The sequence below is a fragment of the Dendropsophus ebraccatus genome, chromosome 5, assembly GCF_027789765.1.
Source record: "Dendropsophus ebraccatus isolate aDenEbr1 chromosome 5, aDenEbr1.pat, whole genome shotgun sequence".
NCBI lineage: Eukaryota > Metazoa > Chordata > Amphibia > Anura > Hylidae > Dendropsophus > Dendropsophus ebraccatus.
The window spans coordinates 92,732,091-92,751,283 of record NC_091458.1 but is presented as its reverse complement, the minus strand read 5'-3'; the positions used below and the strand labels follow the sequence as shown (position 1 = coordinate 92,751,283).

Below are 19,193 nucleotides of genomic sequence, written 5' to 3'. Positions count from 1 at the left end.
TTTCAGAGCGGACGTGATTATAAAGCTCCAGATCATACCCTATTACTCTAACAATTACACCCTATTTTGCAATACACATAAAGCAAAGTACTTAGAATTTCTAGAAAGTAAAAATTGCTGGAATCAGAACAAAGAGAAATTAAAAAAATATATATTTTTTTGGACTGAACACAGGTTTGCTTCAGATACCAGAGAACCAGTTTAAATATAGAAGACAGCATAAAATTGTCATTATAGTGCCCATGTGATGTTTGGGGTTTAAAACCAATCCTTTTTATCTAATTTCATATACTTATTCATCATTGTGCCAGAGTGATGCACAGTGGCTTGAATTGATATAAAAAAAAATCCCAGGGCCCTTGTACATTTGAGATGTTTCTAACATGCTTATATTTTTATTGAGAAATAAATGGCAGCTGCTCTATGGCAATCATTTCTATTACCATTATGTTTCACCATGCTTCAACCTAAATCCAGCACATAATTTGCACTAGGTTAACCACCTAAATGCTGGAATCTGAGTGGTTAACCTAGGTAGCAATTACTTGCTTACTGAGTGATATGAAACATCAATGTGTACATACTCTTCTGGATTTTAGGTGTAACTAAATGTGTGAGGATTTTTTTAATCCCTTTTCTCCTAAAATGTATTTGTTAGGATCCATACCCAAATCATATAAATTGTATGCTGTTTATTTGGAAAGACGCTAGCTGTAAGACATGGATTTGACAATAATCTGTCTCCGATATTGAGCCGCTTCTCTTAGTGGGTGGGTGTTCATATTGTGTATTTTTGGCTTCTTGCAGGGAGTTTCCTGCCTCTGGCAGTGAAGGTGTTAAAATGTTCAGAATGATTTTTTGTTCCCCTTTTCTCATAGATTCGGTATAGTGACAGCTCTGGACTTCTGCCAGCTCGCTTTTAGTGGTCGTCCTTGACAACTAGTTGCTAGATGTAGATTTTTTTTCTCTGTAATATACTCCTGACCTGAAAATTGATGGTGGCTTCTTATTCATAGTTATTGAATTATCATAGATCACATGGCCATGCATTGTTTAATTTTTATTTAGCCCCCAACCGACACCAATTGCTTTCAGATATATTTGAGTGAGAAGGCGCAAGGAAAATGAATAAGACGCAGCCTCCATTGTATTGAGGGCATGGATATACCTTCTATAATGACAATTAAGGAGCTTTTAGAATGCATTAAGCCTGTTCGCTAACTGGCTTTATGTAATAGCACAGCAAAAGATACAGAAAGGCAGATCAAAGACAGTTATCACAAGAAAACATATGCTCCCCTGCAACTTCATCCCAAAACCTGGTCACTAGGCTTAGCGTAAGCCTGTTACAGACAACTTCCAGTCTATGAATATTAGTTGCCATAGATTGTCTGTGAATAAGTCATACACATGCATTAAGTGATTAGCAAAAATATGATTGGGAATTTGTAACTACTTCTGTCATTGCCTTTTTTAATCGTTATTGTAATTGCAAATCATTTATATGATATATACATATGTAGCAAGTGTAACCCAGTTTACTGAAGAGGCGAATAGGGTGTGATGGCATACATACATCTATATGCTGTTGTCTTCTATCCAGTTTGATAAGCGTTTACATAAACTCTTGGATTTCATTGTCTAATATATATACAGAAATCACAATGAACTGTCTATAGAGTACAGATTAAGAGTATGTTCCCAAGGCATGGAAATCCTGCAGATTTTCCACATTGAAATGTGGAATGACAAGTCTCTACCAAATCATGCAGATATGGTGGGGGGGGGATTTGGTAGAAGTTTAGGCCATATCAGCTCTCAGTTTAGGCCATATCAGCTGTCAGTCCCACAGTCCCACTACGATCCCTAGTTATAAGCAGCTGAAGCGTGCTCCACTCCCTGCCTGGCAGCAAAAACGAACTCATTTGCTCCATAGACTATGGAGCAAATAAATTGCATCAGGTGGATGGACAGGGAGTGGAGCGCTGTTGTGTGGTTCATTTGCTTATAACCTGTGACATTCCTGGACATCATGTGAGAAGGTTAAATAAATACTGCATGAAAAATCAAAACTAAAAGCCACAACTGCAGATTTAAAATACGCTGATTTAAAGGGTTAATCCAGGATTAGAATATTATGGCTGCTATCTCACAGCAATAAGGCCAAATAGTCCCTAATGTGTGTGTGGATTGACAGATCTCTTCCATTTAAGTAAGTGCAGCAGAGTTGTAATACACACAATCTCAGGACAGGGGTCCTGCTGTTTTTCTAAAAAGTAGACTTTTTTTTTTTAAATACTGGATAACCCCTTAATGCTGTAATTCTAAATGGTGTTATGAGTTCTATGAGAAATTACAGAAATGTCAATGGTGGGGAAAACCTTTGATTTGTATATGTAGGATAAGTTACATATTGCAAGTAAGTTCCACTGTAGAGGAAGAATTTTTTTTGCGTGACCAGGGGAGAAAGCAGCTGGCTACAGCAGGGACTGTTCTGCTTGCACTGGTTGTCTGACATTACAATAGTTAAAGGCAAAGGATCCAGGAAGTATTGAGACAGCACAGAAGTAAAAGGTAGACATATTCACAATTTCCTCTTTTACAATTGTTAGCAATTTGGATGTGAACATAGATAGATAGATAGATAGATAGATAGATTATACATATGTTTGTTTGTTTGTTTGTTTGTTTGTTGATGAACTGGTGAAAACCTTTGGATGAGAAGAGATCTCTTTTTCTGCAGGACAGTCTCATTGAGCATAAATCCACCATGTTTATAAACAAAGGTAGCAGAAGTGAATCTGTAAATTAAAATGTTTTTTATATTATTTATAATATAAGTGTAAATAGTGACCATGCGAGGACTTTCTATATGGGTATCTTTCTGTGTTTCTTCCCTTTGTTGTTAGCAGGGTATGCTGGGACTGGTTGTGACACAACAGCTCTAGGTCTTATTATTGTACGACATGTCTGTTCCTGCTGATCTGTGGGTACAGTATCTCTGACCTATCTTTCATGTACCTGATGTTATGTGTTTGCTATAACTGTGAGATGTATGTAGCGGTAGCTGGATGTGTTCATCACCTGATGGCTGCTGCTGTTGTTTGTACAGAAAGAGACATATTAAGGCCTGATTTGTGGTCTTGTTCCTTTGATGTGTTGCAGGGGGCATTCACTTTCCATGGGAGCATGATAGACATGCCCTTGCTTAAGCAGGCACAGAACATTGTTACGCTTGCCACAGCCATCAAGAACGAATCATCTGTTAAATGAAGCTCTCGCCAGGAGTCCACTCCATACAGCACTTGTCTTGGAGGACGGAGGGAGACTTGAGAAATGTTCTGAGGAACAGTGGAAGCCATTGATACTAGAATGATCATGATGCATTTCTTTTCTGTACATATATGCTATTAATTACAATAAATGTCACCTCCAGTAGCTCTCTGTCCTGACTTTCTTCTGGGCACCGCCATTTATCCTGCTTCTAGCTATAAACATGTAAGAAAGGGTGACAAGGGCTGAACTGCCATAAACTTGTGCAGGATGGCCCTGTGCAGCCACATTTACATGACACTGGAGATACCACCACAGGTCATATGCTGCGTCTTGTTAACTGGCTTAGCCAAGCTGTTTTGGAGAGGTTAACCCAGCTTGTAGTGAGGGTAAATAAACATAACAAGCAGCCATTGTCCCCTATTCAGTGTGTACTCTTATATTCAGGGACAGGGGTATTGAAGCTGCACAGGATCAGCTTGTGCTGCCAGAGGCCTCGAATGAAGCTTCAAACGGCAACAATCAGACATTTTGTTTCTGTTCCTCATTAAATCATGGGGCTTTGTGGCCCCGGCACCCAGGACTGTTCTTAAAGAAAGGAGTAGAATAGAAAGTTCTACTCCACGCACCAACCTCTCTATGAGCCGCCCTTACACATTCACCCCAGGAATTCTGCTCTGTTTATTTAAATGGGTAAATAGAAAACACCATTCTTCACACTAGATAGGTGCTGATACGCCGCTCTGAGCCCACTTACTAAGTGGTGTTGGGAAGGGTCCATTGTGCAGGAATGGTGCACTTTATTCTTGTTTAACATCAGTGCCTCATAAATAAATGTTCAGTATAGCAATAAATGAGGAGACACGACAAAACCTTGCTCCATATATAAAGTGTCTGTATGACCGTCATAGGATCTGGAGGAGGGGGGCATGAGAAGGACACTGCAAGGTGTGTGTACTCACGATTTCACAAGGTGAGCTCAGATAAATGCTCTCCAGGTCTGATTAAACCGTCAGCTTTGTGACCCCATCAACAAGGATAGGGGATTAATTCACGCCAGAGGTGATGGATCTAAAGCTTTCAAAACCTCAGCAAAAAGAAAGGCAATAATAAGAATGTATCTACTGTTCAGCCAAACTGTTGGTTATTTAGGGTATGTTTATACAATGTTTTTCTTTTCGGTTGTTTTTTCAGGACAGCCGTCATTTTGACATGAAAACATGTCTGTATTTTATTACTGCCATAAATAAAGAGCATGATCATTATTTGCTGCTATAATGATCAAAATATGCCCATGTTTTCACCTTAAAAATACGCCCTCAAAAATACAGCTAAAAAAAAAAAAAGATTGTGTGAACATACCCTTAGGCTATGTTCACACTACGTATATGTACGGCCGTAGTGCGAGCCGCGAATATTCGCCTGTAGTTTTGAGGTTGATGCGTATGCTAGAAAGTATACGATATACGGCTGCACAGTGCACACTATGTATGAGCCTACGGTCCGATCGTAAACGGACCCGTAAAAAATTAACAAGACCATTGTTTGCGGCCGGAACTGTGCAAATTCACAGCCGTGGATTTACAGGCGGTCCCGTACGGAGTACTTAAAAAATAGCCGGCAATAATGCCGAATGCCGATGCCTCTAATAGTTAATATATTAAATTAATAAAACACATTTTCGTTGTAATAAAGTCCCTTTCGTTGTTCAATAATTTAATTCTAATGAATCCATCATTGTGCAATTAAATATACTGTTAAAATAAATATATATATAAATAAATGTATATTTATATATATATATATATATATATATTTTTTTTTTTTTTTTTTTTTTTTTTACAGTATATTTAATTGCACAATGATGGATTTGTTTAAATTAAATTATTGAACAACGGAACTGATTTTATTACAACGAAAATGTGTTTTATTAATTAAATATTAATTATTACATGAAGCTCTTTAAGCCCTTAATTTATATTCCTGGTAAAAGAGCAAACTGTAATAATCAATACTTTACTTTAATTAAAACATCAAATGTTTCTTCTAATTATGTTATCACAATAGCATTATTAGAAGAAACATTTAGAATTATATGTGCGCTCAGCTGATTGGCTGATCGGCTGAGCGCACATACAAAGAGCCGGTCCGCAGCACAGTGACTTCATTGTGCTGCGGACCAGCAAAGAGGACACATCGGGATATCGGATGGTGAGTATAAAGCTCTCCCCACCCCCTCCCCAGCACTGCACCCATCCCAGTAAGGAAGGGGGGTCACTTAACCCCTTCCTTGCTGGTATGGGTGAAGTCTGACATCAGTATGGCTCCCAAGGGGTTAAGGGGGATGCAATGCATCCTCCCTTAACCCCTTGGGGGCCAGACTGTAAGCAGCGATCTGTAAAGATGCTGCATACTGTAAGGTGCACAACACCGCTCACAATGATGGGTGTTGTGCTCCTGTTTGTGTGTTTTTTGTGTGTTTCTCCCTTTTTTTTTATAAAATGGTCAATGAGGAGTGTGGGGGTGTTTTTATTTGAATAAAAAAAAATTTCACTTGTGTATTGTCTTTATTTCTTTACTTTATAGACTTAGTAGTGGAAGCCGTCTAATAGACGGAATCCATTACTAAGTCGGGGTCTAGTGTTAGCCGGTATAAAATGGCTAACACAAGCCCCCCCCCATTATTACCCCAGTACCCAATGCCACCAGGGGTACTGGGAAGAGCCGGGTGCCAGTGGTCCCGGAGCCTCAAAATTGGCGCTCCTGGACTGGGGCGGCAGCAGGCTGGTAAGATTTAGGCTGGGGAGGGCCTAAACCAATGGCTCTTCCCACCCTGGTGTTACCAGGCTGCTGTTGCTTGGTTTTTAACCCGGCTGGTTATGAAAATAGGGGGGACCCTATGCGTTTTTTTTTTATTTTTCGTTGTAATAAAATCAGTTTTGTTGTTCAATAATTTAATTTAAACGAATCCATCATTGTGCAATTAAATATACTGTAAAAAAAATAAATATATATATAAATATACATTTATTTTTATATATATATATATATATATATTTATTTTAACAGTATATTTAATTGTACAATGATGGATTCGTTTAAATTTAATTATTGAACAACGAAAGGGACTTTATTGCAACGAAAATGTGTTTTATTAATTAAATATATTAACCATGAGAGGCATCGGCTATAGTGCAGAGGATCGCTAACCCCGGTTATAGCGATTCCTGTAAACTGTTTCCCTGCTTTCCCAGATGCATCCAGAGGTGTTTGCATCACTTTCTAAACATTTTATTTGTTATTTTTATTTGAACCAGATTTCCAAGTAAATGACTGTATGTTTTCAGCCGCATGTCTACTTTTTCCCACGGCTGTAGTTTCAGCCGCACATTTCCGGCCGCGTAAAAACTACGACCGGAAATATACGTAGTGTGAACATAGCCTTAACATGTCGGACTTTCTCACTAAAGTGCCATAAAAGTATGATTTTTCTTGAAATGACCAGGAAAAAAATTTCCCAACATTTTTACTAAACACAAAATGCATAAATATACCAGAAAATACCACAAAAAGGCCAGAATCACACAAAAAATGCTAAATATCTATTGCTGGTAATCCTGCTAATGCATTTCAGACTATTGTTCCTTAGGGTATGTTCAGACACGTTGGAGTGTGTTAACGTAATGAAGGACGATTGGACCACAATGAAATGATTAATTACTGCAATGAAATGATGCAGTAATGAAATGGTCAATTACTGTACATGATGCCTTCACCTTTAATTTTCATTGTATTACTGCATGTGTGAACACTGCCTCTCTGTGTATAAATCTAGTCAGATAGTTGTCATATGTTTTGGCATGGTCGACTTACTGCTTATTCACCATGACATATTTTTATATTTTGTAGTGTCTCTAGTGTGACAGACAAAGCCAGGCTCTGGATGTCAGCAGCATGCCATATACTTGGATTTGTTTAATGTACTGCAGTAGCACTGTAACTATATATGCATGACCAGTATAGGTGAGTATCTAGGTACCTTTATGATCTTCATTGCTAGAAGTACTGTGGGGGTCTATGAGTGCCTCTCCTTTTCTTTTTCCACATGGCGACTTATATATTTACACATTTTTTTCAACAAACAAAATAAAGAGATGTCAAAGAGACAGGTTAAAAGTATTGATCGGTCTAGGTCTGAGTGTCCGCGAGAATGACCCGGGAGAGGAACGCACTCAGTACCTGGCTCTTTGTCACGTGAGCTTATATTAAAAGTTTGCCCCAGAAGAAGCCAACATGTGCGAAACGTACGTCAGGCATGGCTGGGGTTCCCCCTTTTTCCCTAGCGTTCTGTCCATCCATATTGTGGTAGTGCTATTTTACTAAGTTAATGGCCTGCATGTTTTGTTTTTGTTTTCTGCCTCTCTTTGTGGTAGTTTGGCTTCCTGATCTTTGCCTGTGCAGCATGTGGATTGATATAGACTATATACTTTGTGGCAATGCATGATTTGGTTATATCTACTTGCCATCCCACACAGGTTATATCTGTTTATTTTCTCAACTTACATAGCTAAGCTGATAGGACTCGCCAAGATAAATATATTCGTTTAGCAGACTTACCTCCTTCTCCTGATGATCTGCTCCTACCATCCTATTCTTGACTTAGGGCCCTAGTACACGGAATGATAATCAGCCGAATCGGCCCTGTCCGGCCAATTATCGTTCTGTGTATTAAACACAACGATCAGCCGATGACAACAATTTGGACCTATAATTGTCGGGCACTGACTGTGCATCGCTATGTAATAGCGATGTGTGGCCGGCGGCTAACGATTAGCAAAGTGTATACATTACCCATCCATGCTCCAGGGCTCCTCTTGCGGTCTGCTTCTTCCCGGGTCCCGCTCACTGCAGCTTCAGAGTGGCTTGTCTAAGCTGACAGGCCGCTCAGCCAATCAATGGCCGAGAGTGGCACGCCCAGTGATTGGCTGAGCAGCCTGTCAGCTAACACAGGCCGCTCTGAAGGTGCAGCATGCGGGACTCGGGGAGATGCAGACCGCAAGAGGAGCCCTGGAGCATGGACAGGTAATGTATGCAGTTTAACCCCTTAACGATGCATGATGGGTATACCTGTCATGCAGCCATTAAGGGGAATTAGAGAGGGCTTCCGGCGTGAGCCCTCTCTGCAGCCCGTGGTTCCCGGTTGCTATGTGCAGCCAGGGACCGCAGGTCTTAGCCGCCGTGGCCGTTTATGCCGTTCACTGTGTGGGAATGATAATGTTATATATTAATAGATCGGACAATTCCGCACGCTACGATATGTAATATGTTTATTCTTTAAAATATTTCACAGCAGGGGCCCGCACACATCAAAAGCCCCTGAAGTCAGGAATGTGCATATACATTCCTGTTGCACTTGGTATGTGCAGCAGGAACGCATATCTACCTATTGCTGACATGAAGGGGTTAACAAGAACTTTGGACATGTTACAGGGAGGTGTCAAAAGTTTTGATCAAAAGGAAAATCCCGGCACTCGCCAAACTTCTGCAAGGTGTTTTATTCACATAAGTGCATATACAGACAGACAGATAAAGGACGCGTTTCGGCGTAAAGCCTTTCTCAACAAGTTCCGTACCTTGGCCCGGGCACCACCTCGTTATCAGAGTGCCGACCACTACAAGCTACAAAAGTTTTGATCAGTCAGGGTCTCTGCAAATGCTCCCACTGATCAGGGTATAAAGCCAGGAGTAGAGCGGGGTAGCGCATTTGACTTCCCAGCTCTAAAGGGATCTTCCTTCGGGCAACTCCATTGTACATCTCATGGGCTGCTGGATGGAGAAGATAAACAGCAGGGAAGGGAAGTACACTACGGCCCACTGCTCTTCGCTCATTCCCCTGGTTAGGGGCAGTATCAGCAGTGTGGCCCAGACCAATCAAAATTCTTTACGTGTTGACATGTTAAAAGTATTTCTTAATTATAGATACACTATATAGTCTATGGTGCAATTTAAAATGTACAAAGGTAGAGGGATTTTTTTTATGGTTTGACTTTATCAATCAATTCTGCCATTCTTTGTGACCTGGTCTTAATATTTGTTTTAGCCTAAAAAGGGGCTGTGGTTTTAAATATTGTGACAATATAGACACATTGGTTTAATGCAACTTTTAAAAAGTTGCTAAATTTTACACATCCACTCAGCAAAAAGTGTATTGAAACAATGTGCAAAATGTATGTTACATCATAAGTTCAGAGTTGAAATTTTCCTAAGATTGCGAGCTGGAAAAGTGGGGTCAAAAATGCCACCAAAAATACCATAAAAAATGTTACATTGGAAAATAATAAATTCTGCCACTTTTTCAAGCATTTTAGCAGACAGAAAAGAACATTGTGTAAAAGGCCCCTAAGGATGGATTACCATGCAGCAGATTTGTTGCAGAAATTTCTGTGACTGTTCCATTCATCTGAAGGAGCCTTGCAGAAATATATCTGCATGCCACCACAATAACTCCATTTACTTGGTATTTAGTCACAGAAATGTGTGAATAACCCCTGAGGGTAGGCTGGGTTTACACTACGTTTTTGTAACCTGTTTTTTTACATCCGTTTTTGCAAAAAACGAATGCATTTGTGTGCATCCATTTTTATTCGTTTTTCCATTGACTTTCATTATAAAAAAAAAAATCAGTTTCATCCGTTTTTTTAAACATACATAAAAATGTGGTTGACTATGTTTTTGTGTTTGTTAAAAAAAAAGGATGCGTTTTGATCTGTTTTTTTAATAATGAAAGTCAATGGAAAAATGAATCAAAACGGATGCACACAAATGCATCCTTTTTCCCAACCATTTTTTCATCCTTTTTTTTGCAAATATGGATGAAAAGAACAGATTGCAAATATGTAGTGTGAACCCAGCCTTACCAGGAAGTAATTGTAACTGCAGTGCCTAGCAAAGCTGCTACATACATGTGCAAATGTGAAAAGATGCACACAATGAAGAGGGTGAACTGCTTGCCCAAATGCCAAGTTTTAGGGTCCTTTTACACAGAGAGATTTATCTGACAGATTTTTGAAGCCAAAGCCAGGAACAGACTATAAACAGAGAACAGATCATAAAGGAAAACTAAGATTTTTCCTCTTTTTAAAACTATTCCAGGCTTCGGCTTCAAATCTGTCAGATAAATCTCTCTGTGTAAAGGCACCCTTAGGCCCCCTTCCCACTGAGCAAAACTAGCGGAATTCCGCCGCGGAATGCCGTTAGCCTCCCGCTCATAATGGGAGTCTATGGGAGGCGCGCGCTCCTGCCCTGTCCGGGCTGAAAAATGAACATGTTCATTCTTCAGCGCGGACAGAGCAGGAGCGCGCGCCTCCCATAGACTCCCATTATGAGCGGGAGGCTAACGGCATTCCGTGGTGGACAATTCCGCTAGTTTTGCTCAGTGCGAACGGGGCTCAAAGATTTTTTCATAAGATGCAGACTATTGTTATGTAATATTGCTAAACAACCCACACATAAATTCATGCAGTGTAAATTACATTTTTGTCATCCTTTTGCCAGGTATGGCTATGATTTCAGTTGTGCTTAGTATTAGTGACAGTGTCTTACATAAAGCCATTTTCACAAGCAACATTTGTTTCTGCAATTTTTTTTTGCATTGTCTTTACACTTTTAGGCTATGTTCACACTTAGTATGAATATGTAGAAGACGGCACTTCCGTGGCGGTGGTGCTCGAGGTGAGAAAAATGTTCAGATATTAGGAAGAGCCCGGCACTCACCAAGTAGATTATGCTTCTTTATTGTAGTGTAGCAAACATATGGTACAAGGACGCGTTTCGGCCAAGCATGGCCTTCATCAGCTTAGGGGGGTACCCCCCTAAGCTGATGAAGGCCATGCTTGGCCGAAACGCGTCCTTGTACCATATGTTTGCTACACTACAATAAAGAAGCATAATCTACTTGGTGAGTGCCGGGCTCTTCCTAATATCTGAACACACTTAGTATGAGACCGGTCGTTCCGTGTCCCGTCCGGGTCATGGAACGTCCAGTCTCATTAAAAATCATCCTGGCCAGTACTGCAGATGATCTTTAGTGTCGCACCCGCATCAGAACTCCCCACTGCACACTATGGAGCGTGCACTGTGTGCATAGTGTGCACTGACAGGGTTTTCTGCGGCTGCTATTCAGTGATTAGCCGCCGCAGAAAACTGACATGTCAGTTTTCTACGGCGCCACAAGAGATCCCGGCCAGAGCGTATATATGTGTATATGCTCCGGGCGGGATTCCATAGAGGCTAGGTAACGTATATTTTCATATTAATCACAGCTGTTGTTTAATCGGCAACAGCGGCCGTACTTTTACGAAAATATACGTTGTGTGAACATGGCCATATGCTTTAAAGACCTGTCTCACGCAAGTCTATACTATAGGTGTACGTATGTAATACAAATCTGAAATATGGACATATACCATCAGTATTGCACCCATATTGTGTACAGTAAATACTGATGTACTGAATTCTTTTAGGCAGGAAACTGAATTACACTCTGAAAATCAGACACAAACTAGTACAAGAAGGATGCAATATGGATCAAATATGGATGCTTCTGTTTTTAATCCCACTTCATAGACTTCAAAAGGCCTTTTATACTACAACATGGATAACTGTAGCACATGCTGCCTTTTAAAAACACCTGGGTGAATAGTCCCAGATTAACATTAGCTCCATAATATTGTCTGCAAAATATGGATGTTATAAGGATTCTACATGCACTCATGTGCAAGCGGGGGGAAAAAACACAACAAACTCACAAAAAACATTCACAAAAGTTGCTGTGGATTTATGTTGTGGACTTTTTGCTCCAGAGAATCTGTTTTGAATCTGCCCCTCCTTTCTAACGGTAATGTCACATATTGTATACTTGCTGCAGCTTTTCCACACACAGTTTTCATATGGAATATCTACAGCAGTACCAGATGAGGGGATGAGTTGTTGTTTTCTTTTTCTTTAAATCCCATCTGCCTGTTGCAAAAATCTGCAGTAGAAATTGATCCGCTGTATGGATTTTAAATGCAAAACATGCTGCTTGGGTCAAACCAACTGAGGCTGTAGATGCAGCAAAGTCCAGAACTGTGAATTTTAACAGATTGGCCCAAACACTGTATATCAAAGTTAAATAGAAACTGCTATAGGAGAAGGGCGTGGTAGCGCATTTGACTTCCTGACTCTGAGCGATCCCCCTCCAGTCAACTCTATTCTAAGGGGCTGCTGGACCGAGATGATTGACAGCAGGGAAGTGAAGTGTGCTACTCCCCGCTGCTCTTTGCTCATTCCCCTGATTAGAGGCGGTTTCAGCATTGTGGCTATGCCACATAATCAAAACGACGGCCATTTTTATTGGAAGGCCGTTACTTAACGGCATAAAATGGCAGTTATTTTAAAACAATGGTCATTATTATACAAATAGCAGCCCTTATTATAAAATAACGCCCTTTATTTACCATTAAATGCCGCTCATCAAGAAAAAACGGCCAGTGTAAACTGAACATAGCAACCAATCACAGCTCTGGTAAAATGAAAGCTGAGCTGAGATTTCATTTGATGCAGAATTATCCCTGAGGAAGTCCTGGTTGCAGGACGGAATGTGTGGGGAATTATGGGCCACACTTTACTACATTTGCCTCTCCGGCCTCTTTGGGTTCATTTGGATTTGGGTTCATTGTGCTCTTTACCACATATGTACTGGTCTGTATATTTTGCACATTTGGCATTTGTGTTTACTTTACAAGTTACATATCATTGTAATCATACCGACTTGAGGAACATATTTACCACAACAGTTTTACCCCAGGGCGAGCGGTGTAAAAACAAAATTTCACCAAACATTTAATTTTTTTCTGGTTTCGCAGTGTACTTTATGCAAAAATTCAGTCTGTCATTGCAAAGTACAATTAGTGGCGCAAAAATAAGGGCTTGTGTGGGTTTCTCAGTGGAAAAATGCAAGTGCTATGGCCTTTTAAGCACAAGGAGGAAAAAGTGAAAACGCTAAAATTTTTATTGGCCCAGTCCTGTAAGGGTTAATTGCAGCAACAACAGACTTTTTTTCAAATTGCAAAAGCGGATGCCTTTTCGCTATTTTTAAAGTTGTGTGAACATAGCCTTATGCAGTTTTTGAGTGGTTTTATCTATTCTGGGGTTGTTAACTCTTTGTAGAGTGTTATTTTTTGGATAAAGTATATTGCTTATTTATCTGTTGGTGTGCTCATGCTACTTTAACTTCCATCTTCTTGTGTTAAGGCCCTATTCCACGGAACGATTTTACGGAGCGAGCAGGGAACGAGGAGCAAACGAGCGCCGAGAGCGCCCGTTTGCTCCTCTGCATCGCCCAGTGGAATAGGGGCTTTAGGCTATGTTCAGACGCTGTAAGAGAACAAATGACAGGTTTCAGAAAAGATCATCCCAGTAGCGGCCAGATGATCTTTAGCGCCACTGAATTCGGATGCTGGTGCATCCGTGCGCGCCCGCATCCGAATTCCTCGCTGCATGCTCCATAGTGTGCACTGACAGGGTTTTCTGCGGCCGCTACTTAATGAATAGCGGCCGCAGAAAACTGACATGTCAGTTTCTCGCTGTGCCACTAGGGATCCCGGCTGAAGTGTATACTATATGTATACCCTCCGGCATGGATTCCCTCAGCCTTCAGCACAACGTCCGTTTCGCACTAATCACGGCCGTGGCACGTCGCACTAATCAGGGAACTTAGGTTGTGTGAACATAGCCTCAATGTTGTTTGTACTATTTCTGGTATGTTATCATTTTAGCATCCAGTTTATTTATTAGCAGTGCATCTCTCTTGCCTTTGTTTAATAGTGTATTTTTTTGCAGAATTGCCACTGTGGAATTGCACTACTCTAAGGGTACTATTACACTGAACGATAATCAGCCGAATTGGCCCGATGACAACGATCATCGGCTGATCGTTGATATAGGTTAGACCCTATTTTCGTCGGGCGCCAACCGCGCACCGCTGCGTGTAATAGCGGTGTGTGGCCGGCGACTAACGATATACATTACCCATCCACATTCCAGGGCTGCTCCTGCCGTCCGCTTCTCCCGGGGTCCCGTGCGCGCTCTAGCTTCACAGAGGCATGTCAGCAGCCCTGGAACGTGGATGGGTAATGTATGCCAGTTTAGCGAGGGCTGCAAGGACATCGGTAACGATGTCCTTGCAGCTCTTGTCAAACGATTATCGGGCCGTGTAATAGGCCCAGTAAACGAGCAACGATCTAGCAGATCGCTGCTCGTTTACAGGTATTATCGGGCCCTGCTCGGCCAGTGTAATACCACCCTTAGGTTGACAATATTTCACAAGGGAAGTGACCAATCTTCTAGGACCTGTATACACATAACAATTTTCTTAATATGAGAAAATTTTAGGTGCTGAGACTATAGTTCACATGATGATTTTAAGGTTTTGAATGGGAATGTTATTCTACCTGCAATATAGTCTAGTATTATATACTTCTCCACCTCTCCCCGCTTCATATATACATGAGTCCCCCATGTACTCGCCCTATTGTGCTATAGACCCTAGTCTTTGTCACTTGTCGATTACACCGGATTGAGTAGATTACAGTCCTGAGCACTGAACGCTTCTGATAAATACATAGAAAATCTACTTGGAATAATCTGAAATTGACTTTTCTGATATAATCCTCTCTTGTCAGAGTGTGAATAGAGCTCCAGCTCCTCAGAAAGCGATTGTCGCTTCATCCTCCGAGCCAGTGAATGGAGGAGCTGAGAGGACAATTAACAATGTATGAAGCATGTCAGTGATGAAATGTTCGGATTCTCATCTCCTGGTGATCAGACAGGAGCCTAGCTATACCAGTGTGGTGTATGTGCTCTGTGCAATGTGCTATATTGTGCATCATAATGTGCTATACTGTGCACTATAATGCTTTTTTTATATATATATATATATATATATAGCACCAGCTGATTCCGCAGCACTTTACATAGTTTGTCAATTCTGGCCCCTGTCCCCATTAGGGTTCACAATCCAATTTCACCTATCGGTATGTTTTGGGTGTGGGAGGAAACCCACACAAGCATGGAGAGAACATACAAACAGATGATGCAGATGTTTCCCTTGGTGGGATGCACTATAAAATGTGCTCTACTGTGCATCATAATCCATAACATTTGGTGTATCGGGCACTATAACATGTGCTATACTGTGCACTGTACAATGTGTTATACTGTGCATCATACCATGTGGTATACTGTGCACTATAAACATGTGGTATACTGTGCACTATAACATGTGCTATACTGTGCACTATAACATGTGATATACTGTGCACTATAACGTGCTATACTGTGCACTATAACATGTGCTATACCGTGCATTATACCATGTACTATACTGTGCACTATAACATGTGCTATACTGTGCATTATAACATGTGCTATACTGTGCACTATAACATGTGATATACTGTGCACTATAACGTGCTATACTGTGCACTATAACATGTGCTATACCGTGCATTATACCATGTACTATACTGTGCACTATAACATGTGCTATACTGTACACTATAACATGTGCTATACTGTGCATTATAACATGTGCTATACTGTGCACTATAACATGTGCTATACTGTGCATTATAACATGTGCTATACTGTGCACTATAACATGTGATATACTGTGCACTATAACATGTGATATACTGTGCATCATACCATGTGGTATACTGTGCACTATAACATGTGCTATACTGTGCATTATAACATATGCTATACTGTACACTATAACATGTGCTATACTGTGCATTATAACATGTGCTATACTGTGCACTATAACATGTGCTATACTGTGCATTATAACATGTGCTATACTGTGCACTATAACATGTGATATACTGTGCACTGTACAATGTGTTATACTGTGCATCATACCATGTGGTATACTGTGCACTATAAACATGTGGTATACTGTGCACTATAACATGTGCTATACTGTGCACTATAACATGTGATATACTGTGCACTATAACGTGCTATACTGTGCACTATAACGTGCTATACTGTGCATTATACCATGTACTATACTGTGCACTATAACATGTGCTATACTGTACACTATAACATGTGCTATACTGTGCACTATAAACATGTGGTATACTGTGCACTATAACATGTGGTATACTGTGCACTATAACATGTGCTATACTGTGCACTATAACATGTGCTATACCGTGCACTATAACATGTGATATACTGTGCACTATAACGTGCTATACTGTGCACTATAACATGTGCTATACCGTGCATTATACCATGTACTATACTGTGCACTATAACATGTGCTATACTGTGCACTATAACATGTGCTATACTGTATACTATAACATGTGCTATACTGTGCATTATAACATGTGCTATACTGTGCACTATAACATGTGCTATACCGTGCATTATACCATGTACTATACTGTGCACTATAACATGTGCTATACTGTACACTATAACATGTGCTATACTGTGCATTATAACATGTGCTATACTGTGCACTATAACATGTGCTATACTGTGCATTATAACATGTGCTATACTGTGTACTATAACATGTGATATACTGTGCACTATAACATGTGATATACTGTGCACTATAACGTTCTATACTGTGCACTATAACATGTGCTATACCGTGCATTATACCATGTACTATACTGTGCACTATAACATGTGCTATACTGTACACTATAACATGTGCTATACTGTGCATTATAACATGTGCTATACTGTGCACTATAACATGTGCTATACTGTGCATTATAACATGTGCTATACTGTGCACTATAACATGTGATATACTGTGCACTATAACATGTGATATACTGTGCGCTATAACGTGCTATACTGTGCACTATAACATGTGCTATACCGTGCATTATACCATGTACTATACTGTGCACTATAACATGTGCTATACTGTACACTATAACATGTGCTATACTGTGCATTATAACATGTGCTATACTGTGCATTATAACATGTGCTATACTGTGCATTATAACATATGCTATACTGTGCACTATAACATGTGATATACTGTGCACTATAACATGTGCTATACTGTGCACTATAACATGTACTATACTGTGCACTATAACATGTACTGCTGCACATCCTCTGTGCGGCTGAATACATAAGGGGCTGCACTATTAAAACATGATGCCGAATAATGAGAAACAATTCCTTAGGAAATGAGCTGAGACATGATGGAGGGGACCCAGTGCGAGCACCTTGTAAATGGTTTCTATAAATCATAGGAAGGCAGAGTGTGCCCAGCTCCCTGCACTCAGGGCTGCTGAAATAATCCTAAATATCATATATAATTCTAATTTATTTAATTCTAAATATATATATATATATATATATATATATATATATAAAATTATATTATATATTATCACCAGATTTGTAGCATGTAGTGCATGGACATAAACCACACACAGATATAGACATATGCTTATCTTTCTAGATATGCTTAGATAGCTGTATTTGTGAAATACTCGAAATAATACACTAATACACAGCGGGCATGTTTGGACAGCTGCACACACAGATATATACATATAATCGGGTGGGTTTATATGTATATCGGTGTTTGTTCAGTCCTTCTGTGAGTATATAAAAACATATACCTCCACACATTGTGAGGTTCTCACATGGAGGCAGGAAGATGGTGTGAGGGGAATTACCGGAGCGGATCCACCGGGACACGGCTAGAGTGTGTGCTCCCAGGACTAGCTAATGTGCATCTATCTATCTATCTATCTTCTGTCTGTCTATCTTTCTATCTATATACTGTCTGTCTATCTATCTACTGTCTATCATCTATCCATCTATCTGTCAGTCTGTCTATCTATCTATCTATATGTCTGTCTATCTATCTATCTATCTAGATCCAACAATATAGGCAGCACTCCGTTAGATGAGGTAGGGTGCCTGCAGACGGGTTCTGGACATCAGAACCAAAAATGGCCAATAGAAAAAATACTCTGCAGCACTCCGATTCAATTTAAAAAAAGTTATGTGAATTTATTACATCAAGTGTTGGTTCACAGCAAGCAAAAAAATGCACGACATTTCGGCGTACCATACACCATTTTCAAGTGCCCTTGAAAAAGGTGTATGGTACGCCGAAACGTTGTGTATTTTTTTGCTTGCTGTGAACCGACACTTGATGTAAAAAATTCACTTTCCTTTTTTTTTATTGAATCGGAGTGCTGCAGAGTATTTTCTCTATTATCTATCTATCTACTGTCTGTCTATCTATCTGTTATCCATCTATATATCTGTTTGTCTATCTTTTTATCTATCTCCTATCTATCCATCTATTATCTATCTATCTATCTATCTATCTATCTATCTATTTATCGACTGTTTATCTATCTATTATCTATCTACTGTCTGTCTATCTATCTATCTATTTATCTGTTATCTATCTACTGTCTGTCTATCTATCTATCTGTTATCTATCTATCTGTCTATCTTTTTATCTATCTCCTATCTATCTATCTATCTATCTCCTATCTATCTATCTATCTCCTATCTATCTATCTATCTATCTATCTACTGTCTGTCTATCTACTGTCTGTCTATCTTTCTATCTATTTATCTATCTATCTACTATCTATCTATCTATCTATCTATCTATCTATCTACTGTCTATCTTTCTATCTATTTATCTATCTGCTGTTTGTCCATCTATTATCTATCTATCTTTCTATCTATTTATCTATCTATTATCGATCTATCTCCTATCTATTATCGATTTCATCTATCTATCTACATTACATTTATCTCTCTCTCTCTCTCTCTCTTCCCCTCTTTAGCTCACTCGGCTA

The 19,193-nt window shown here is 39.8% G+C and overlaps 1 protein-coding gene across 1 annotated transcript in view; it reads left to right on the top strand.

The window, feature by feature from the left end:
- Positions 1-3,438, top strand: part of CLYBL (citramalyl-CoA lyase) — a 243,556-nt gene extending 240,118 nt beyond the window's left edge. Inside the window, 2 exon segments of the mRNA XM_069970730.1 lie at positions 3,166-3,255; positions 3,257-3,438. Of these exon segments, the coding sequence (XP_069826831.1) occupies positions 3,166-3,255; positions 3,257-3,376 (210 nt within the window). The 3' untranslated portion in view covers positions 3,377-3,438.
- Positions 3,439-19,193: the final 15,755 nt, after the last annotated feature.